This window comes from Pantherophis guttatus, chromosome 12, assembly GCF_059756535.1.
Source record: "Pantherophis guttatus breed Tessera chromosome 12, ASM5975653v1, whole genome shotgun sequence".
NCBI classification, from domain to species: domain Eukaryota; kingdom Metazoa; phylum Chordata; class Lepidosauria; order Squamata; family Colubridae; genus Pantherophis; species Pantherophis guttatus.
Window position 1 is genome coordinate 26,377,784 of NC_142074.1, and position 22,122 is coordinate 26,399,905.

The 22,122-nt window shown below is 51.8% G+C and overlaps 1 protein-coding gene across 2 annotated transcripts; it reads left to right on the forward strand.

Moving 5' to 3' along the window:
• The first annotated feature begins 415 nt into the window (after positions 1-415).
• TAF1 (TATA-box binding protein associated factor 1) lies at positions 416-22,098 on the forward strand. Of its 2 annotated transcripts, none has more exons than XM_034441702.3 (40): positions 416-609; positions 697-814; positions 1,372-1,488; positions 1,608-1,727; positions 1,961-2,202; positions 2,770-2,988; positions 3,107-3,304; positions 3,387-3,582; positions 3,662-3,778; positions 4,336-4,500; positions 4,954-5,081; positions 5,181-5,288; positions 5,729-5,902; positions 6,043-6,216; positions 6,297-6,401; positions 6,885-7,085; positions 7,482-7,623; positions 7,732-7,862; positions 8,435-8,515; positions 8,616-8,765; positions 8,984-9,106; positions 9,185-9,360; positions 9,860-10,095; positions 10,473-10,686; positions 11,251-11,416; positions 11,767-11,978; positions 12,154-12,262; positions 13,179-13,277; positions 13,668-13,845; positions 14,700-14,767; positions 15,637-15,759; positions 16,967-17,059; positions 17,350-17,434; positions 17,720-17,787; positions 17,870-17,986; positions 18,802-18,927; positions 19,998-20,096; positions 20,341-20,491; positions 21,305-21,482; positions 21,584-22,098. In XM_034441702.3, the coding sequence occupies exons 1-40, from the start codon at positions 466-468 to the stop codon at positions 21,819-21,821; spliced, it is 5,889 nt and encodes a 1,962-aa protein (XP_034297593.2). In that variant the 5' UTR covers positions 416-465; the 3' UTR covers positions 21,822-22,098. The 2 variants fall into 2 exon arrangements, with proteins under 2 accessions (XP_034297593.2, XP_034297595.2); XM_034441704.3 differs by having other exon boundaries at positions 8,987-9,106.
• Positions 22,099-22,122: the final 24 nt, after the last annotated feature.

Here is a 22,122-nt window from a genome sequence, read left to right on the forward strand (position 1 = left end):
AATTTTGAGCAGTTTGGAGAACCGGCAAATACCACCTCTGGCTGGCCCCAGAGTGGGGAGGGAATGGAGATTTTGCAGTATCCTTCCCCTGCCACGCCCACAGAACCGGTAGTGAAAAAATTGGATTTCACCACTGGACTAAAACCTGGGAAGAATGATTGTGGGGATTGGGTATGTCTGGTTTAATGAAGAGATGATCTAGGGGTGATATGACAGCAGTGTTGCAATCTTTGAGCGGGGCGGAGGGGGGGGATCAACCGATTCTCCAAAGCAGCAACGGAGGGAAACCAATCAAGGAAAGAAGCAACCTGGACACTTCCTGAGCGTGAGAACAATTGACCGGGAGGCCGGAAGCGAGGCGGCGCTTTCCGGCACGGGCCGCTCTAGGCCGCTCTCGGTGGCGGCTCCTGCGACGGGAGAGGGGCTTCCGCTTCCGGCTGCGGGGCTGGCAGGGCAGCCGCGGCGATGTCGGACTCGGAGAGCGAGGAGGAGGCGGGCGGCGGCGGCGGCGGCGGCGGGCGGAGAGCGGCGCCCTTCTCGCTGGCCGGCTTCCTCTTCGGGAACATCAACGAGCAGGGCCAGCTGGAGGGCGAGGGGCTGCTGGACCAGGTGGGCGCCGGGAGGGGCTCTTTTTTCACGGCGGGGCTGCGGGGCACGGAGCGCAGCCAACCCGCCTCTCTGCCCGCTTCCCCTTAGGAGTCCAAGAAGCACCTGGCCGGGCTCGGGGCGCTGGGCCTGGGCAGCCTCATCACCGAGATCACCGCCAGCGAAGATGATGCCTCCGAGGCCGACGGAGCCCAGCTGGACGAGGAGGGTGAGGCGGCTGCGCCCCTCCCCTCCCCTCCCCTCCCCCTGCCCGTCCTGCCTCCCCCTCCGGCTCAGGGCTTGGTATGAGGGGGACCCCCCAGCCGTGCCTCCCATGCCCCCCGGGGGGCTGGGTGGGCTCTGGGGAGGTCAGCTTTCCCAACCCCCGATACTGCCCGGAGGCAGGCAGTGGGTTCTGTGGGCCTGGCAGGGGAAGGATATTGCAAAATCCCCATTCCCACCCCACTCTGGGGCCAGCCAGAGGCGGTGTTTGCCAATTCTTCAAACTGCTCAAAATTCCCGCTACCGGTTCCCCAGAACCTGTCAGAACCCGCTGGATTTCACCCCTGGAAAGAGGGCGCGAGAGGCTGATGGGCCAAGGGTCCTTTGGGCAAATCGATTCAGACTCCTCCTCGTGGTCTTCCTGCTGTGCCCTTAACGGCACTTTCCCGGGGAATGCACCAGGGGAAAGGCAGGCTCTTTTGTGTGAAAGTTTTCTTTCAGCGCATCAAAGGCAAGGGAGGGCCAATGGTCCCTTCCAACCTGTGGCTTCTTTTCCCCTTGCAGGCTGGGTTAAGAGCACAGAGGATGCTGTGGATTATTCTGATATTACTGAGGTGGCTGAAGATGAGAGCCGCAGATACCGGCAGGCCATGGGCAATCTGCACCCCGTTCGGAGACCAGGTGGTTGATGGCAATGATTTCTTCCCTTGGTTCTGAAGCAAGGGGATCACAGAACTTTTAGGATTGTGGGGGAGGTGACGGAGGGGCGATCCAGTGACTTCCCTTGTTCTTCTCCTCAGATGACAACGAGGATGACTACGATGCCGACTCAGAAGACATTGATTCCAAGTTGATGCCTCCCCCTCCCCCCCCACCAGTGCCATCGAAGAAGGAAGATGAGAAGGAGGCAGAAGCCTCTGGTGCGTATGTACTTTGGGGCACTTACAAAGGTTTGCATGTTTATCTAGTCAGGACTGAAGATTTTAAAATCCTTTTTCCCCACCTACAGGGTTTTTCTCTTGTGAATCCACTTTCAGGGTTCTCCCCCCCCCCCCATGGATCCCCACAATGTTAGATTCCATTTGCAGCATGTGTGGTTGTGGCTCTTTCAAGTCATGGGGGCCTTTGGCTGAGATGACTGTTCCCTTCTTAGGGCCAGAAGAGGGGGATGGTATCATCTTGCCCTCCATCATTGCTCCTTCCTCTGCTGCTTTGGAGAAAATGGACTTCAGCAGCTCTTCTGACTCGGAGTCGGAGACGGGTTCCCAGGACTCGAGAAAGGCCGAATTAAAGGAAGGGAAGCTCACCCTGCCGCTTGCTGGGATCATGCAGCGAGATGCCACCAAGCAGCTGCCCAGCGTGACCGCCCTTTTCCCTGAGTTCCGGCCTGGAAAGGTAGAGCCAGAGGGTGAGCCCCAGGGTGGGGAGCTGGAGGGGAGGCAAGCCGTTCTCTGACCTGCCTTGTTGCTGTGACAGGGCTCTACACTTTCGGCCCCTGACTCCAGTTCCAGTCACCCGGGTTGTCCTACTAGGGCTGTGAGATGTCTAGTTTGCTCCTTTTCCTTAACATCCCTTGTGGCCCCAAAGGATTCTGAAATGCATCTGTGGTGATCTAGAACAGCCAGAGGAGATTTTCTTCTGGTCCAGCCTGGCTCTTTCGTGAAGCTGGTCTAGCAGCGAGATGCACTTGCCATGATCTCTAAAAACAGTGACAAAGAGATCAGGGCACCCAGAAGGTTCCTGGCAGAGCAATTGGTTAAGACTCTATGGCTGACACCACCATGGTTCTTTTTCTCCCAGCCTCTGTCAACCAGCATGGAGCTTCCACCCTTACTCTCCACCCACCCCCGGGGCTCTGCCAGCTGACAATCCCCTCTTTGTGTCTTTCAGACAGCTGAAATTCTGGAAGTCATTTTTTTTGCCAGTTCCACCCATCCCTCTGCCTCTCTCTCTCTCTCTCAGGTGCTTCGCTTTCTGCGCCTCTTCGGCCCTGGAAAGAACGTCCCATCTGTCTGGCGAAGTGCACGGCGAAAGCGCAGGAAGAAACACCGGGAGTCAGTTCTCGAAGCACAACTCCCGGAGGGGGAAGCCAATGCTGAGCTGGGCTTGGAAGGCAGATCCCCCTGGGAGTATGAATTTGCCCCTCCGCCTCCCCCGGAGCAGTGTCTTTCAGATGATGAGGTGGGTCTGTGGAAATGGACATCCTGGTTCCCCGGGGAGAAGGGGAAATTCTGGCTGCCCGAGAATGTGCCCGCTGGCTCTCTCCCTGAACTCTCTTTGACACCCATATATCCTTCAGATCACCATGATGGCTCCTGTGGAGTCCAAGTTCTCCCAGGCAACTGGAGATGCGGACAAAGTAGCTGACACCAGGCCCAAAGTGTCAGAATGGCGCTACGGTCCTGCCCAACTCTGGTACGACATGTTGGGCATCCCTGAAGATGGCAGTGGCTTCGACTACGGCTTCAAGCTGAAGGATGACCAGGAGGAAGAGGAGGTGAGTTGCGAAGAAGAGCAATGTCTTGCTGGCAGCCAGGAGGTGAGTCGGTGCCCGGTGAGCCTTTATTTTCACTTTGTAGAGCTCAGCAGCTGAGAAGGATGAGCTGCTGGCCGACGAGCACTTCCTGATGGTAACCCAGCTGCAGTGGGAGGATGATGTGATCTGGAATGGAGAGGACATCAAGCACAAAGGAACCAAGACCCAGCGAGCCAGTCTAGCCGGCTGGCTGCCTTCCAGCATGACTAGGAACGCCACTGCCTACAACGCCCAGCAAGGTACGCTGGCCTTTTTCCTGCCTGCGCTTGGCTCTGCTGCTTCCGCGTCTGCTGATGCTTCCCTTGCTTCTCTTGGCAGGGCTGAACCGAAGCGGCTCCCTGCTCAACTTGCCTGTTCCTCTGGTGCAGAAGCCCAGTGTGGCAGGAGTCTTGAGCATTGCTAAGGGCAAAGAGAAGCAGCTGCCTGAACAGCAAGGTAAGGAGGAAGGGTCTCACGGCAGGAGAGGCTCTGTAGAAATCTGCAGAAGGAACCGGACAAGCAAAGATCTGCAAGCAGAGCCTCTTCTCCAATCATCCCTGCCTTGATTTTGAGTACTTTGGTTAATCTTTGGGTGTTGAAAAAGCAACTTTGGGACAACCATGACCTGGATGACGGAGCGTCTCCACAGACGATTGGCTGCTAAGTGGTTTAGCCAGATAGTGGCAATCTGACCATTCAGGGGGTTGGCATAAAGAAGAATTTGGGCAGTGATCAGTCAATAGGGCTCTGATCCTTCCATTGCCCCTCTCTTTTTTTCACCATTCTCCTTTGCCCCATAAATATTGGTTGTTTGAAATGTGGGCAGGTGAGGCAGAAATAACTGCTTTTTCTCTTAACTCCCAGAGCACCATGTTGCCCTGCGCCTGGAGCACCGCACTCTCTCTTCTGCAGTGGTGCTAGAGCTTATTTGGGGGGGGGAGGAGTAGGGGAGGGAGAAAGTTGCCAGCATCCAGCTGTCTTGAGTTCACTTTCACACTTTGTTGCCCCGGCAGGCCTGGATGAAGACAAGCCATGGTTCTCCATTTTCCCCATTGACAATGAAGAGCTGGTGTATGGCCGCTGGGAGGACAACATCATCTGGGATGACAACGCGATGGACAGGGTCTTGATGCCCCCGGTCCTGACCCTGGATCCCAACGATGAAAATATCATCCTAGGTAGCATCTACAAAAGTCACTTTCTTGTCTTCAGGCTGGAGGGGGGTGGGGTGCTGCTTTCTGGGTCTCCTAAAGTGGAGAGTGAGTAAACAGAGATGGGAGGCAGCTCCTCCATCATCTTACCAGCACATGGTTTTAATTAACCTGAATCCCTCAAAGGATTCTGGGAACTGGGGCTCAGGGACGAGTCAGGCTCTTAACAGAATTCTCAGAGCAAATGCCAAGGTTCCTTGGTGGGGCTGTGACAGTTAAACTGTCTTCATATCTTTTCTGTAAGAAAATATTTTCTTTTAAGCATCTTGTGAACTGGGGTGATCTGGCAGGTAGTTGATTCTTAGCTTCAGGGCTTCAGGGTCTCTTGTGGTAACCCTAGTGGGGCCTTTGCATGGTTCATCAACGGGGGGTAATTGGGAAGAGTGTTTCAGGTCCAGTTTTCTCCTGTGCTCCTCCTAGAAATTCCTGATGAAAAGGAAGAGATGACTCTCAATTCCCCCTCCAAGGAGAACAAGAAAGAGTCTTCTTTGAAGAAAAGCCGGATCCTCTTGGGCAAAACGGGAGTTATTAAGGAAGAGCCCCAGCAGGTTTGAGAGGGGCTCCGTTTCTTCTGGATTAGAGGAGAAATTGATCAGGAAGGGGAGGAAATTCTAATATATTTTTTGGCTCCTGTGTTTCCACTCCAGAACATGTCTCAGCCAGAAGTGAAGGATCCCTGGAATCTCTCCAATGATGAGTTTTACTACCCCAAGCAGCAGGGCCTCCGCGGAACCTTTGGTGGCAACATTATCCAGGTTGGGAACAGATTGTGTTGGTCTTTGTGTACTTTGCTTGCTTTCGACATAAGCCTCACCTAAACCCAGATGTTGGGGTTACAAACTGTAGCTTGCAACTTAACGTATTTGGAAAACTTGCTAGTTTTGATTTATCACACAACCCATAATTAAACCATGGCTTTGCACGATACGTTATGCAATGCAGTTATTTGCCTGGTTGTGCCAGTGTGCCTTCTTGGGCCTAATACAAGCCTAGCTTTCTGCCAAGGCTTCACGTGCGGGCACCAGGGACTCAGCTTCCATAACGTGCCCGCAAGATTGGTTTGCAGAGGCAGCCAGAGCAGTTTTGTCCTCCTGTGGGGAGCGGGGAGCCTTCCCTGAGCTGAGGGTGATCGACGGGGGCCCAGATGTTCTTTGGGACATGCCGAAATCGTGCCTCTCTCTCTGGTCTGGTGCAGCATTCGATTCCTGCGGTAGAGCTGCGCCAGCCCTTCTTCCCCACCCACATGGGCCCCATGAAGCTGCGGCAGTTCCACCGGCCTCCCTTGAAGAAGTACTCCTTTGGCACCTTGTCGCAGCCCGGGCCTCACGCAGTGCAGCCGTTGCTGAAGCACATCAAGAAGAAGGCCAAGGTAAGAGCCCCGTCTCAGCAGCTGCGCCCAGGACTGTTGCTCATCTCGGGGCTTCGGCCTGCAGAGATTCTCACTCTGCCCCTGCTGAGACCTCTGTGTGTGTATTGTGTGTTCCTTGACCCTCCTTGTGTTGTACCCAGATGAGAGAGCAGGAGCGCCAGGCCTCTGGCGGTGGGGAGATGTTCTTCATGCGCACCCCCCAGGACCTCACGGGCAAAGATGGTGACCTCATCCTGGCCGAATACAGTGAGGAAAATGCCCCCTTGATGATGCAGGTTGGCATGGCCACCAAGATCAAGAACTACTACAAGCGGGTGAGTCCAGGGCTTGGGCTGCCAAAGCCAGACTTCCCCTGACGAAGCCTTCACTCACTCAGCCTTCTTGCTCCTGGCAGAAACCAGGCAAGGATCCTGGCGCCCCAGATTGCAAGTACGGAGAGACGGTATACTGCCACACTTCTCCCTTCCTGGGCTCCCTTCATCCTGGCCAGCTCCTCCAGGTGAGGCCTCTGGACGGACTTGCGGTTTGAAACATCAGCCACTTTCCCCGTTTCAGCAGCAGCAGCAGCACTAAGACAGGGGCTCCTTTGGGGCAGACTGTTGTGCTGTGGGAAGAGAGCCAAGGAATTTCTAGTCCTTTAATGACAGACGGGTTTACGGCAGCCAAGGATTTGTGAACTGGCCCACTTGCTCAATTCTATAGTGGGGTGTGTGTGTGTGAGAGGGAGGGGGAGAGGGAGGGGGAGAGAGCAGGTAGCTGTGAAAGGCTACAAATACTACATCAGTGTGTAAAGCCTAAGGATACTTGATTGAAATAGTAGTCATTGATGATAGTACGATGTGTTCAATTGAACAATTCCTTTACAAAGACCAGCCAAATGCAGCTAAGGAGTGTGTGAGTTTTTGAGTTCCTCCTGGAGCCACCAGGTTGCAGAGAGCTGCTTCTGTCCTAGGTGGCTTGAGCAGTTCCTTTTGTTTGTCAGGCATTTGAAAATAATCTCTTCCGAGCTCCAATCTACCTCCACAAGATGCTGGAAACAGACTTCCTAATTATTCGGACGCGCCAGGGCTACTACATCCGGGAGCTAGTGGATATCTTTGTGGTTGGCCAGGAGTGTCCTCTCTTTGAAGTCCCCGGCCCCAACTCCAAACGGGCCAATACGCACATCCGAGACTTCCTGCAGGTTTGTTGCTGGGGGAGAGAGAACCCAACTGCTAGACCTCCTCAGCAGGTTTTTGGAGAAGTGGAAAAAATAATTTGGGAAGGGAGCTATGCCACTAGCGTTTGCCTGCGACTCATACGCAGGTGCTAAAGAACAGCTGGTAAACAGACTGCCCTGGGCCCGGTTTTGAGCAGCTTGGCGAGTGGCCCTACTCTGGCTTTTGCAGGATTGCTCGTAGTTTGGAGATACGACTGAATTCTGCCTTGACTCATGTGGGCACTGGGAAACCCCCCCCCCCAATCTGTGTGGAAGGAGGAGGTGTGCAGGAGCAGGCAAGGGAGGGAAGCCCCTTCCGAGGAGCATCCTGCATCTGTAGTCTCTCTGAACGTCTGGCTACTTCACTGCCATCCTTGCCAGGTCTTCATCTATCGCCTCTTCTGGAAGAGCCGAGATCGACCCCGGAGAATCCGCATGGAGGATATTAAGAAGGCGTTTCCTTCCCACTCCGAGAGCAGCATCCGGAAACGGCTGAAGCTCTGTGCGGATTTCAAGCGCACCGGTAGGCAAGGATGGTTGATCAGATCTTCCGCCTCAGAGACAGGCGTGCGGCTGCCCCGCCCCTTCTCCTCTCCTGGCCAGGCTCACGGGGGGGCTGTTGCTTCCTCAGGGCTGGACTCCAACTGGTGGGTCCTGAAACCTGACTTCCGGCTGCCAACCGAGGAGGAAATCCGAGCGATGGTGTCTCCGGAGCAGTGCTGTGCCTATTACAGCATGATTTCTGCTGAGCAGCGCCTGAAGGTGAGCTTGTTCAGGGATTCGGAGGCCGTCCCGTCCTGCCAAGGACTTGTGGAGAGTCATCAGCTGGCTTCAGGCATCATTTTAACCTTCCTTGTGATTTGCTTGTTTGGCTTATTTTAGTGTCTGTACTTGCCCATTTACAGTTTAATGTTATGTGTGAGTCTGGGGGGGATTTTTTTCCCCATCAAACCATGATTTCAAAATCCTGGTTTAGTCTGTTCTCAGCAAGTTGGAGAGGAGAGAAGCCTCCCTCTGCTTCTTGGGTCTCTGTGTCCCACCAGGCCTTCAGTGCTGCTTCCCTTTGGCCGAGGATAGCCCTTTGGCTGGGGAAAGAAGCAGCACAGATCCCCCGGGCTGTTCTAGGGGAGCTGAAAAGAGGGCTGAGAGCAGGTCGGTTGGCCTGCCTGCTGTCGGCTGCTTTGGGACGATGGCACCCCACAGGAGAGGGGAGGGCAGCCTCAGGTATGGGACCGCCTGGAGCTGCAGCCTCTGCGTGGAGAAAGGATGACCAGGTTCCCTTGTGCCCTCGATGGGCCTCGGAGACTTAGGTGGGGTCTGTGTCTCTTTCTCAGGATGCAGGTTACGGAGAGAAATCCTTTTTTGCCCCCGAGGAAGAGAACGAGGAGGATTTCCAGATGAAGATAGATGACGAGGTATAGCAGAGGGGGTGCCTGTTCTCAGCCAGACTTTTAGAGGAGCCCTTCTTCCCTCTGCAATGCCAAGCCTCTCCTCCCCCGTGTTGGTTCCGCTTAGGTGCGCACAGCTCCCTGGAACACCACCCGGGCTTTTATTGCAGCCATGAAAGGGAAATGCCTCCTGGAGGTTACCGGAGTAGCAGACCCCACAGGGTGTGGCGAAGGCTTCTCCTACGTCAAGATCCCAAACAAGCCGACACAGCAGAAGGTAAGCGGAGGACCCAGATGGCCAGGGGCCGCCCTGCCACCAGGAGTGTCTCGGGCTGGCAATCACCCAGGACCAGCTGCTCCATTCGGTCACAGAGGAGGCCTGGGGTACCTCCTGGCCGGATCCTGAAGCTGCTGGGGTTCTGGAGCGATGCCAAGCCTGAAGCCCTTGAAATAAAAGGCTGAGACAGGGATGGAAGGTCCTTGCTCTTTTCCCAGCAGGATGACAAAGAGCCACAACCAGTGAAGAAGACGGTCACAGGGACAGACGCCGATCTCCGGCGCTTATCCCTGAAAAACGCCAAGCAGCTCTTGCGCAAGTTTGGAGTCCCCGAAGAGGAGGTGGGTGCGGGCAGGGGACTGGCTCCTCTGGGTTGAGCCGCCTCGGGGCCTCTGCAGCCAACGACTCTCCTTCCTCAGATCAAGAAGCTTTCCCGCTGGGAGGTGATCGACGTTGTGCGGACAATGTCCACTGAGCAGGCCCGCTCAGGCGAGGGTCCCATGAGTAAGTTTGCCCGAGGGTCCCGCTTCTCTGTGGCAGAACACCAGGAGCGGTACAAGGAGGAATGCCAGCGCATCTTTGACTTGCAGAACAAGTGAGTAGTCCTCGGTGAGGGACTGAGTGGGATCTCCCTGCTTCCTAGGGCACCTTTCCGCATGGTTTGTGGCAGAGCCCATTAGGGAGCGGCAGGCAGCTCCCTCCCAATGAGCCCTTGAGTCCTTCGTCAGCATATCTGTGGGGTTTGCTCAGGGAAACTGCTTCCACTCACCACCACAGCTACAGAATCCCTTTCCCGCAGGTAAACTGAGGGATTTACTGGAATGATATGCAGATCCTTTAGGCAGTTGGGAACAACTCTTAGAGGATGGGGATTATGGGAGGCCGCTTTGTGCTCTGCAAACGGGGTGAGGGGTGGGGATGTCTTTAGTTAGGGTTTTCAGCACGTGACTCTCCCTGAAGTAAGGGGGTGGGTGGGGATCAAGAGTCCTACAGTGTTGGCAGGAGTGAATTTGGGGTGGGAGTGGGAGTCTCTGCCTTCTGCATCTGCACTCGGCTGCCTGGGAGCTTCAGTAGCTAAAGATTTTCCACTTCAGAGTCCTGGAATCCACCGAGATCCTGTCGACAGACACAGACAGCAGCTCTGCCGAAGACAGCGACTTCGAGGAGATGGGGAAGAACATCGAGAACATGCTCCAGAACAAGAAGACCAGCTCCCAGTTGTCCCGGGAGAGGGAGGAGCAGGAACGGAAGGAGCTGCAACGCATGTTGATGGGGGAAGATGGCGACAAGGACCGGGCCAAGAAGGACCGCAGGGACAAGAAGGGGGCGGGTGAGGATTTGGCCCACAAAGGCCGGAAGGGAGGGCTCAAGAGGAGACTCGGGGGTCTCTAGCGCTGAAGGCTGGGGAAGGGGCTTCCTGGCTCAGGCCGAGGGAGGGTCCACAGGAAGCCCCCAGAATCTAGGGACAAGAGTGCTTGCAAAACACAGACAGACAGTCTTTAGAAATGGTTGTAGTTGTGGCTATCGATGGGAGGACTTCACCAGCAATAGGAGGGGCTGCTGTCCCATGGGGCGGGGGGGTTGCCTTTGGGCTGACCTCCCTCGCCTGGATTAAATGACATCCTGGCCACCCAGGGTCCCTTTTAGTTTGCCCTTCTGCGCTTGGGAGGGTGGCGAGGTCACCCTTTTACTCCTCCCTCCCGGCAGCTTCCACTCCTGGCAACTTGGGTGGTTCTCATAAAGACGACGACACGGCCTCCGTGACCAGCCTCAATTCTTCGGCCACCGGGCGCCGCTTGAAAATCTATCGCACTTTCCGTGACGAGGATGGGAAGGAGTACGTGAGGTGTGAGACTGTCCGCAAGGCCTCGGTCATCGACGCCTACAGCCGGATCCGGACCACCAAGGACGAGGAGTTCATGTAAGGGCCTCAGGAGGATCCCGGCCTTTCTGGGGAGCCTGCTGATCTCTGGCTGCGGGAACCAGATGTTTAGATGGGGACGTTTACTTCAAACATTTCTACTCCGAGGCAGCCATTTTTGAAAAAACAGCCGCTCAGAATATAGGGATTGAAGCCAGGGCCCTTCAGGGCACAGAGGCCAACAGGCGGCCCGCTCTAAAGGGAAAAAGGGCCAGGGAGAAAGAAGTGCTGGAACTGAAGCCGGGGAGGGGGTGGGATGTCAGAAGGGTGACCAGACCTGCCCCATTTGCAGTGGAGTTTTCTGAGCAGCTGTGCCATGCCTTGAGAATCCTTTCAGGCTGAGCCTAAGGCTCAAGCTCTGCCGGGCTCTTGACCACCCAGCCAAAAACCAAGCAGGGCCAGAATGCTGCCGGGAGACCTTCTCTCTTGTGCCCGGACGGGGCTTGGCAGAGGATGCTGAAGTTTAACTGTGCCCAGGATGTGCCTGTGTGTGTGTGTGAGAGAGAGAGAGACTGCTCCCTTCGGACCAGCCTGGGCTGAGGGCGGCCTTGTTTTGCCCTCCAGCCGGAAGTTTGCGCTCTTTGACGAGCAGCACCGGGAGGAGATGCGGAAGGAGAGGCGCCGGATCCAAGAGCAGCTGCGGCGGCTGAAGCGGAACCAGGAGAAGGAGAAGCTGAAGGGCCCCCCGGAGAAAAAGCCCAGGAAGATGAAGGAGCGCCCAGACCTGAAGGTGAGCCGGGGCCCCTCAGGGATCAAGCCTGGCCCTTGTCTCGTGGGCCGCTTCTGCTGCCACCCATGGGTCCTTTCAGCATCCAGACTCTCAGTTTCTGTGCTGGTTTTTTTTGGTGGGGGGAGGGAGGGGGGGACCCAGCTCAGCCTTCAGCTCTGCCTGGGCTGTTGCTGTGACTCTGGTGGGAGTGGTGTTTTCCTTTCTGTCACATCCAACAAGCTTTCATCCTCAGGATGTAGCCTTTCCGCTAGCAATGGGGGGGCTTGGGGTCAAGGTTTACATCTTACTTGGTCTGCCCTGCCTTCCTCCATATCCCTGATACGGGACGGCCTTCTGCTCCTTTCTGGCAGTTGAAGTGTGGGGCCTGTGGGGCCATTGGGCACATGAGGACCAACAAGTTCTGCCCGCTGTACTACCAAACGAACGCTCCCCCCTCCAACCCGGTGGCCATGACGGAGGAGCAGGAGGAGGAGCTGGAGAAGACGGTCATTCCCAATGACAACGAGGAGCTGATCAAAGTGGAGGGGACCAAGATCGTCTTGGGCAAGCAGCTGATTGAGAGGTGAGAGTGGCGGGGAAGAAGGCGCCCAGCATCATGGCCGAAGGAGGCGGGATTTGCAGGGTCTGGGATCCTGCTGGCTGGCCGGCCAGGAGCAGTGCGCTCAGGGGTGTGAGTGGGCCGAGTCCTCCCAGAGGGTGGAGCTGCAGCCCATCCCACTCTCGGCATCTCTTCACAGCGCGGATGAGGTTCGCAGGAAGTCCTTAGTCCTGAAGTTCCCCAAACAGCAGCTTCCCCCCAAAAAGAAGCGGCGGGTTGGGACCACGGTGCATTGTGACTACTTAAATGTAAGCCCTGCTAAGTGTCTTCGGTTTCTATCCATCTTGACCTTACAATATAGTATCTACTACTACGTAAATATTTAGGTTTGATTTACAGGTTTTCTTTTTTCCAGAAATGCACATTGCATCAATAGAAGAGAATATTTGTTGCTCAGGGTTGAACTGTGGAGTCCTTTGTGTGCACGGTGGTTTTCTTGCAGACTTTTCATTACCAAAGTGGGTAATGTCATCAGTGCCCTTGAGTCCTGTGGGGTGCTTGCAGTACTGATGATGTTACCTGGTTTGGTATTGAAACGTCTGCAACAAAACCACCAAGTTCATGCAGATTATGATTTTGCAGTTTCATTCGCTACGTGGGATAAGTCATAACTAGCAAAAGGAACGGCTGAGTTTCAAGTACCATATTTTTTGGAGTATAAGACGCACCTTTTTCCCCCCAAAAAAGAGGGTGAAAATCTGGGTGCGTCTTATACTCCGAATGTAGCCCTGCCCAGCCTCTCAAACGGAGGTTTCAGAGGCTGAAAAAAGTCTCAGAAACGAAGCTACAGAAAAAAAAGCCTCCAAAGGGAGCATCAGAGGCTTTTTTTTCTGAAGCTCTGTTTCGGAGGCTTTCAGAGGCAGGTTTTTTTTTTTTTTTTTTTTTTCTGAAGCGAAGTTCAGCAAGGCACAGAGCTCACAACCAACAAACCTGTTGCTAAAATTCACTTCTGGGAACAGCTGATTGGGGGTATTCCGTGAGGCCATCCCCAATCAGCTTTTTTCTTATTTTCCTCCCCAAAAACTAAGGTGCGTCTTATACTCCAAAAAATACGGTAAATCTGAATCCTTGTGGTGTGGCAGGATTGGAAAATTAGAGGAGCAGTTTCTCGGGCTCTGCAAAGTCTGCAGCCCCGTTGATGGTCTCGCTTCCTGTCTGTTTCAGCGGCCCCACAAGTCCATCCACCGGCGACGCACAGACCCCATGGTGACCTTGTCTTCCGTCCTGGAAAGCATCATCAACGAGATGCGGGATCTTCCCAACGTAAGTGCTTGGATTGTGGGAGGGAGATTCTGGGTTTGATAAAGCTGAACCTCCTTGCCTTAGGCCGGTTGGGTCTCTCTGGAAGAGCTTGGCTTTAATTGTTAAGAGATTAAAATAAGTCTAAAGCACACAAAAATAATGTACCAAATTTCTTATCAAAGATTTAAATTCTACTTCAACAGTTTATTAAAAGTTTAAACTATTAAGAAGGTAAGTCTGAATAGATGAGGACTTACTCTGGTTATTAGTATGGTAAAGCTATGTCTCTTGGTATCCCGTGGGGCTTGGCTGGTGGCTTGGAGGAGCGCGGGGTCCGTTGGGGGAAGGTAGAATGTTGGTGGGCCCAGAACAAACCCTCATCTCTTCCTATTTGCCTCCCCTCCCCCCCAGACATACCCCTTTCACCAGCCTGTTAATGGGAAGGTGGTGAAAGATTACTATAAGATCATTACCAAACCGATGGACCTGCAGACCCTTCGAGAGAACGTCCGCAAGCGACTCTACCCGTCTCGCGAAGAGTTTCGGGAACACCTGGAGCTGATTGTGAAGAACAGTGCCACCTACAATGGTTTCTGCACCTTTTTTTCCTTAACCTTTACTTACTCACCCCTGGTCTTAGGCAAGGAAGGATCTGAGGGCAGCAGCCTGGCGCTTTTCTGTGATTCTGAGTGGGTGGAGAATGGCAGTGAAAAGGGGATTTGAGAATTAACTCACCAGTGTGTCCGATACCAAAAGCTTCCCTTCTGAAAATTGCTCTTTGTCTTTAAATCTGCTGAAGCTTTTCTCATCCTCATAGGGTTGGTGTGGAATTGTTCCTGATCAGCCAATTCAGTTCCTGGAATTTTTGCTATTTTTTTCTTTGACCTGAGTGTCTTCCTTTCCTCTTCCCTGGCATGATTTTGCCATCTGGGTTGTTGAAATCCTTCCCTTCCTTTTCCTAGAGTAATTTTGGGGTAGCCACCTGCAGCCTTCAACTGGCAGTTCCCGAAGGAAAGCAGATGAGGTTGCTGAAGCAAGAAGAGCTGCTTAGTTGTTCATTGACTCTGCTCTTCCAGAAGTTCTGTGAGGGAGGGTGGGTGGAGGAGGGCGATTGTGATTAATCTCTGTGACCCCCCCCCCATGGGAAGAATCATCAATGCTCTCAGCTCTTGAGCCTCAGAGCATTAATCCTTCTTGCTATCAGTGGAGTACGAATATCTATTTTTTGATTACACATTTATAGTTTTCTTTCCTGTTCAATAAGACCCTCACAAAGGAAGGCTTGCTGTTTAACTATCGATTTTTTAATTTGCTCTTGTTTCTGCTACTATGAATACGCTAAACATTATTGCTATCGATGACAATACTATAAACGTAACCAAAGTGAGAAGGGTTGGGGCACTGGAAACTTGCCTTAGTCTTATGTCCACTCTGTATTTGCAGGGCCAAAGCACTCCTTGACCCAGATTTCTCAGTCAATGTTGGACCTCTGTGACCAGAAACTGAAAGAGGCAAGTCTCGTGTGAAGGGAGAAAGAATGAACATCTGAGCTGAAACTTTAATTAAGCTTCATAATGCTGTTATTAAAGCACTAATAAGCTTCAACAAAGGCACTTGTAGATCAGAGAAAGATGTGCACATTTGCTGCTTGCTGCCTCTAGGTCAAAGTGCCCACCTGGTGAAGTCGGCAAAAAGCTCAGCATAGGGGGGCAATCCTTTGGATACCTGTTTGAGATCAGAGGGCTCAGACATGGCATACTAAATGCTCCAACTTGATCTTGCTTGTTGAAGTCAGCAAATTTTAATGCCATGCTTCCCCCCCCCCCCCAGTTTAAAAGTATTCCCACAATTAAAAGGGAAAAGTGTACTGTGTGCCATTGAGAGTGTGTAAAAAATTAGCTTTGGGGGCATGGTAAAATCAGCCAAAATTTCTGGAAAAATTGAGCAGCAATTTGGTTCCCATAATGAATGGGAGGCTTCAGTGTTTGAAAAACTACTGGTTGAAAAGCTAGAGCAGAATAAGAAAAATTGAAGTCTGGATGGTAAAATACTATAGGATAGAAATGGAATGGAATGGAAAGAATAGAATAGAGAATAGAATAGAATAGATGAATAGAATAGAATAAGAATAGAATAGAATAGAATAGAATAGAATAGAATAGAATAGAATAGAATAGAATAGAATAGAATAGAATAGAATAGAATAGAATAGAATAGAATAGAATTTTATTGGCCAAGTGTGATTGGACACACAAGGAATTTGTCTTGGTGCATATGCTCTCAGTAAAGCTGGATATAACTATAAAAAGTGAAGCTGGAATTGGTTCAAGGATGTTGGTCTCCATAACTCTTGCCTTCCTGAACCTTAATGTCATTTCAGAAAGAAGATAAATTAGCTCGTTTGGAGAAGGCCATAAATCCCCTTCTGGACGATGATGACCAAGTAGCCTTCTCCTTTATTCTGGACAACATTGTGACCCAGAAGATGAAGGTGGTTCCTGATGTAGGTGTGCCCGTGGCAGATAGGGGGTGGGTGGGGGCTGTGGGGGTGGGCTCTTGTACATGTCAGGAGGCAGAACCCCTGCTTCCCAGGAGACCCTCTTCTGCCTTGGGGTAGTTCATCAACAGCCTTTCCTCCTGAGCTGCACTTGAGCAATGCTAGTTTTCGCGAATCTTAATGGGCAGCTAGAAAAAAAACATTCTTGCTCTGGAGCATTCCTCCTCCCTACCTTTCGGTGAGATTAGCACAGGAGGAATTAGGATTTGTTGGGAATTTGTTGGCATACAAGAAGAACATTTACAAAATGTTTTATAGATAGCATTTACCTCCGGCGAGATTGGCCAAAATGTTTCCCAATAGACCACCAAATTGCTTGCAATGTAACCACCAACAAGGGACCTACTAACACATGTGATGGACATGGCCCAAAGCCAGGGATTATTGGACAAAAATTTAAAAAATGGTTGGAGGAAATTGGTGAACAAAAATTGAGATGAAGCCAGAGTTATTTCTTTTGGGTATAATAAAAAGTAATATAAGCAAAGAAATTCCAATACATCCTACTCCATATAATCACCGCAGCCAGAATCACATTCGCCCAAAATTGGAAGCAAGAAAACACTCCATCAAACACAATGATTAAAAAAAAGGTGCTAGAATACGCAGAAATGGACAAATTAACAATGGAATTAAGGGACAGAGAGGAAACAGTGTACTATGAGACGTGGAACAGGTGGTATAACTGGCTTGAAAAGAAGTCTAAAATTAACATATAGTGATTGTACAGAAAAGATAATAAATGGAGAGAATATATATTTTAGAGCAGGGGTCCCCAAACTTGGCAGTTTTAAGACTTGTGGACCAACTCTCAGAATTCCACAAGTTTTAAAGCTGCCAAGTTTGAAGACCTCTGTTTTAGAGTGTAGTAGACATGTAAATATTGTAAATAATATAAAAATAAATAACTATGAAATAAGAATGTATATGTATAAAACAATAGGCCTGTAGATAAGTTGAAATTAAGAAAAAATTCCGATAACGGCAAGCTATAATAGTGTAATTGTGATTTATAAGGTTAAAAATGTTGAATAAAAATTATTATTAAAAAAAATAAAAGGATTTGTTGGGAAACAGGCATTCCTTTTGCTTTCAATGGAAGTTTTGCAGAAGCTCTTCTTAGTTTCTTTGTCGGTGTCCTCTTTGCTTTCAGTCTTGGCCGTTCCATCATCCTGTTAATAAGAAATTTGTGCCAGATTATTACAAAGTCATTGTCAGCCCAATGGATCTGGAGACTATCCGCAAGGTATGTAGGTGTGTATGGAAGAAGAGCCTTGAGGGTGGCTGAAGCCCAGAGCTGCCCTGGGTGCCCTCCAGATCTGAAGGTCAAAACGGGCGGGGAGGGGATGCAGATCAGGAGAAGGCATGAGGGTTGCTCTCCTAAACATCTGAAGGGCTATCTACGATACCTTCCTGGGTGTGTTGCCTCAGATGGTGGGAAATGGAAACACAGCAGGGCAGTTAAGGGGTCTCTGAGGCCTTTGGATGTGCCACTTGGGGTCTGGGGTCTTCCTACAGTCCACTGATTTCTTCCAGAATATCTCCAAGCACAAGTACCAGAACCGAGAAGTCTTCCTGGATGATGTGAACCTGATCCTTGGAAATAGTATCAAATACAATGGTGAGCTTTCTTTGGCCAGAGTATAAGGCCACCCTTGGACCCCCACCCCTGAAAATTTGCTTGGCTAGAATAAGCCATTTCTCAATGCCCCCTGCTGACTCTGGAGCCTCGCTGCCAGGCTCCCCTTTGCCTCCTGGGCCCAGCCTTGCTCCGTGAGGTTGGGCAGAGTGAGAGGAGGCCTTGCTGGCTGGCGGAGGTTGCCTAGCCTTCTCTGGTTGCTCCCTGGCCCTGGGAAGCCAGTTCTCCCTTTGTTTGGAGGTCCCTTGACTGGGCTTTTCAACGCAGGGCCGGACAGCCAGTACACCAAAACAGCCCAGGAGATTGTGAGCATCTGCTACCAGACCTTAGCGGAGGTAAGGGGCCCTGCTCTGAATCCATCAAACGCTGCTTTCAGTTTGGCAGCCCTGCAAATGTTGCTCTTTCTTTCACCTTCAGTATGATGAGCACCTGACTCAGCTTGAAAGAGACATTTCGACTGCCAAAGAAGCAGCCTTGGAGGAGGCTGACCTGGAGAGCTTGGATCCCATGACTCCTGGGCCCTACACGCCGCAGGTGAGTCTGTCTATGACCGGAGAGGGGGGGGGCTGCAGCTATTCTTGATCTGCTCAGGTTTCTGTGTAACAGCTCAGGTCGACTCCTAGCTCAGGAGATGCTTGGTGGAGAGAAAGCCAGGATGGACTTTAATTGACTTGTACCTGTGGGGGTTGAGCTGGAGGGAGGAGGGATCCCAGAGCAGTTTTCCATTCCAGGGAGATCCAGTTCAGTTGTAACCCATTGCTGGTACTTCTGGGTCTTTCCCTGCTTCCTTGTCCTTGTTTAATTCCTGCCAGGATTGTCCACCAAAACTGTTTCTCAGGCTTTCCCTCGTGTAGAAGACCCATTAGATGGTCCACCAGCTCTCTCAGGGTCTTCCCAGGCTTTCTCCAGCTCTCCGGTCAGAACAGGATTGGAGGTGATGCAGCTGCTGAGAGCCTGGCAAGTGACCGAAAGGCTGCACTGGTTTCACAGACTGTTTTCAGCCAAGGCTTCGAAAGCAAAATAGAAAAAGGTCAACCAAGCAGCAAAAAGATAACTGATAGGAATGAATGCAGAAATGACTCGCTGGTTGTCCTTCATTGGGAATGTGGGTCAGTAAGGGAGGAACTGTCATTTTTACTGTTCTTGCCGTGAGTCCGAGAGAGAGGAAGCGATGGGAATGCGCAGAGCTTTTTTTCTGAATAGGGGTCTGAGCTCCAGCCTCTCACAGTCAGCCTGCTTGATTCAGGATAGCTAAGAGAAGGAAGAGAGGGGCTCATTTCTGAAAGCACCTCAGAAAGCTCGTATCTCATCTGCACTCCCGTGATTTCCTCCTTTCAAACGCCCTGTAGCCACCCGATTTGTATGATACCAACACCTCGCTCAGTATGTCCCGGGATGCGTCCGTCTACCAAGATGAGAGCAATCTGTCTGCTATGGACACACCCACCACGACACCCGAAAAGCAGTCTGCACAGGTCAGAAACGCACCCGAGGATTCCACAGGAAAAGAGAGGGGCGCTGGCTGCAGAAAGGAAGAATAGCTTTCCCACAGGAGCTGTGGATCGAGGGCAGACATGTTGAAATAGGGCATGGCACAGTAAGGGCGGTAGTTTCTTTCTCATTCCTGGCCAAAGGTGTGGAACCAGAGCTCTGTAGAAGAAGATCTCTTGCAAAAGGCCTTGTTGATCAGATGGTAATTTCTGGGAATGACGGATGCAACTATCTCTTTGCTTTGAAAAGCCTTTGAAAGGGATTCCTCTATTTGGAGCAGCCGGGAAAAGAAATGAGACGCGGGCCTGTTGACAGAGAGGAGTCCCCATTATTGTTACTTCATTCATGTCTTGCCTTTGGGCTCCAAGCTCACATTAAGTGAGGAATGTTTCTGAACATCCAGAAACTTTTGCAATGTCAGATCGTTGCTCCTTTCCTGGTTTCATTCAAATATGAAAAGACACGTGCCAGAAATGCAGAGGGTCATTTCAATCCTTGTAGTAGTGAATGGAGGGCTCACATTGAAAACAATGGGGGAAAATAGTTCTTGAAAAAGATAATAACGTAGCCTAGCTAACCTGGGACAAACATGTTTTTCCTAGTATGGTTCTTTTTTTTAACGTGTTGGCTATAATTATATGATGTAGACAAAGGAGAGGGAGAAAGTTGAGAAGGAGGAATGGGGAGGACATGTTCCTCGGGGGCTTTAGTGGGGGTCCACTTGTGAGTTTTGTCAGCTGCCGCAAAAGGTTGGTTTTTTCCAGTCCAGGGAGGCAGTTGTGTCTCTAGGCCCCTGCGAGGCTGTGGAGGAGAAAGCTGGTGCCCAGGGTGCCCGGCACTGTGTGCTTTGGGGCTTGGGACCTGTTGCTCAGCTAGTCTAAAGGGTAAAGCCCCACAGCCCAGGCAGGCATTGCCCTGGTGGAGGCAGCACCACAAGGCCAGCTAGGAAGTGCCCCCCCCACCCTGGTGGCTTGGCTGGCCTGTTTTAAAAACGTCTGTCCCCCCCCGTGCCTGCTCCTTCCTCAGTGGCGTTATCTCTGTGTTCCTCACTCAGATGCGGCAGGGCCAAGGTAGGCTGGGCGAGGAAGACTCTGACGTAGATATTGAAGGGTTGGATGAGGATGAGGATGGGAAACCTAAGACTCCAGCCCCAGTGAGTATCTGTGACCCCACCTGTAGCTCACCTGTTGACTTCTGCTCTCATGGCAGAAGCTGAGGCAGTGCAGGGCCCTCCGGAATGATTCTATCAGCAGCGGATGGAATGCTAGACAAAGCGATTAGTTTTTAGGAAGAGCTGGCATTGCCGGTGCACCGTGTCAGTGGGAAGGAAGCCAGGTGTTCTTTTGATGTGCTTCTGCTTCTGACCGCCTCTTCTCCTTCCTGCTCTTTTGTGACAGGAAGTGGAGGATGTGGATGGGGACCTGGTTGATGAGGAAGAAGGCTCGGTTCAGCAGCCTCAGGCCAGTGTGCTCTATGAAGACTTGCTCATGTCAGATGGGGAGGACGATGATGGCAGCGATGAGGAGGAGGGCGATAATCCCTTTTCGTGTGAGTTCTGAAAGGGGCAGGAACTGTGGTGCCCTTGTTTGTTGTATATACTCCTAGTTCCAGAGAGAAAGACTCAGGAAGGCATCCTCCCTCGCTCCCTCTTTCTGTGTTTCTTGCCAGAGACAGGAGTGGGTTGGATCTGAGACCAGGGTAGAACTGGGGAGGGGAGAGAATGCAGGCTAAGTGCAAAACAGAAAGGGATGCAGATTTGAGTACAGGGAGTTTTCTTTGGGTCAGAAGAGTTTGGAAAGAGGCTTCACTGCCCTCCTGGCCCAGGGATTTTTAGGAAAGGGGGTGGGGGAAGTGTCTGTGATACTGTGGTGAAAAATGAAGGCGCAATTAGATAAATGGAGAAAAGAGAGCACCTATGAATTGGAAGAAGAATAGGACAGCCACCATGGGAGCAATTAGGGAAATGCTTTGTTTATTTACTATTAATATTTTTATACCATCCAGTAATTGATGTTCTCCTGTAAAATATATAAAGATAACAATAATATAAACATTACTTAATGTGAAAAAAAAATGTTTATTGGAGTAGTTCCAATGATTAGCCATCTTTTTCTGATGTTTTTCTTTCTGTTGATTCGAGTCATGGCAGTATGCCTGGCAGCCTTTGTGGAAATGCACAACTGCTGAAATCTTTCTTTCTTTTTGGTGGTGGTGTTGCTTAGCGGACTTTGAAGGCCAGACAATTAGTGAGATGGTGCTGAGGAAGTAAATGTCCCGGGAGCCCCCGGCACTGACAGGGAGAACCTGTGGGTGGCAAGTGAAGGCACAGCATCAGAGTGACCCTTCGGTTGTGTCTCCTAGCTATTCAGCTTAGTGAGAGCGGGAGCGATTCTGATGTGGAGCCCAGCGCAGTTCGGCCTAAGCAGCCTCACGTCCTCCAAGAGAACACACGGATGGGCATGGACAACGAGGAGAGCATGATGTCCTACGAGGGAGCTGGAGGAGAGGCCTCTCACGCCATGGAAGACAGCAACGCCAGGTGAGGAGGACGGCCCATCAGGCAGCCCATCGTTCAGCAGAAGAATCCTAACTGTGTGCCTTCCTTTGACAGATAAGGGACCCTTCTTGTTTCTTTTCCAGTTACGGCAGCTACGAAGAGCCAGGCGCAAAGTCCAATACGCGCGATGCCAGTTTTAGTAGCCTGGGGGGGTACGAACTCTCGGAAGAGGAGGAGGAGGAAGAGGAGGAGGAGGAGGAGGAGGAAGAGCAGCGATGCGGCCCCAGCGTGCTAAGCCAGGTCCATCTGTCGGAGGATGAGGACGACAGCGAGGATTTTCACTCCATAGCGGGAGACAGCGATCTGGATTCTGACCAGTGAGGATGGCCTGGCATGGAGTTGGCGGCCTTGGACTCTTGCTCTCCTTCCGGCCTCTGAAGAAGAGGAGAAGACCGGGGGAGGGCACAACCACCATCTCTCCTGCGGCCCTGGACTCCTGTGCGTCCCTAGGAAGGCAGCACAATCCACCAGGGCTTCCCTGGCTCTAAATTATTTGGGGGGGGAGGGTTTGAGGGGATTAAGGGGGGGGAGTAAGGAGGGAGCTAGCAGCATGTGGACATTTTCCCCCAACTGTAAATAAACCTCTTTTTGGAAGGCCCCAGGGTCCTCTTGCTTTTGGGGA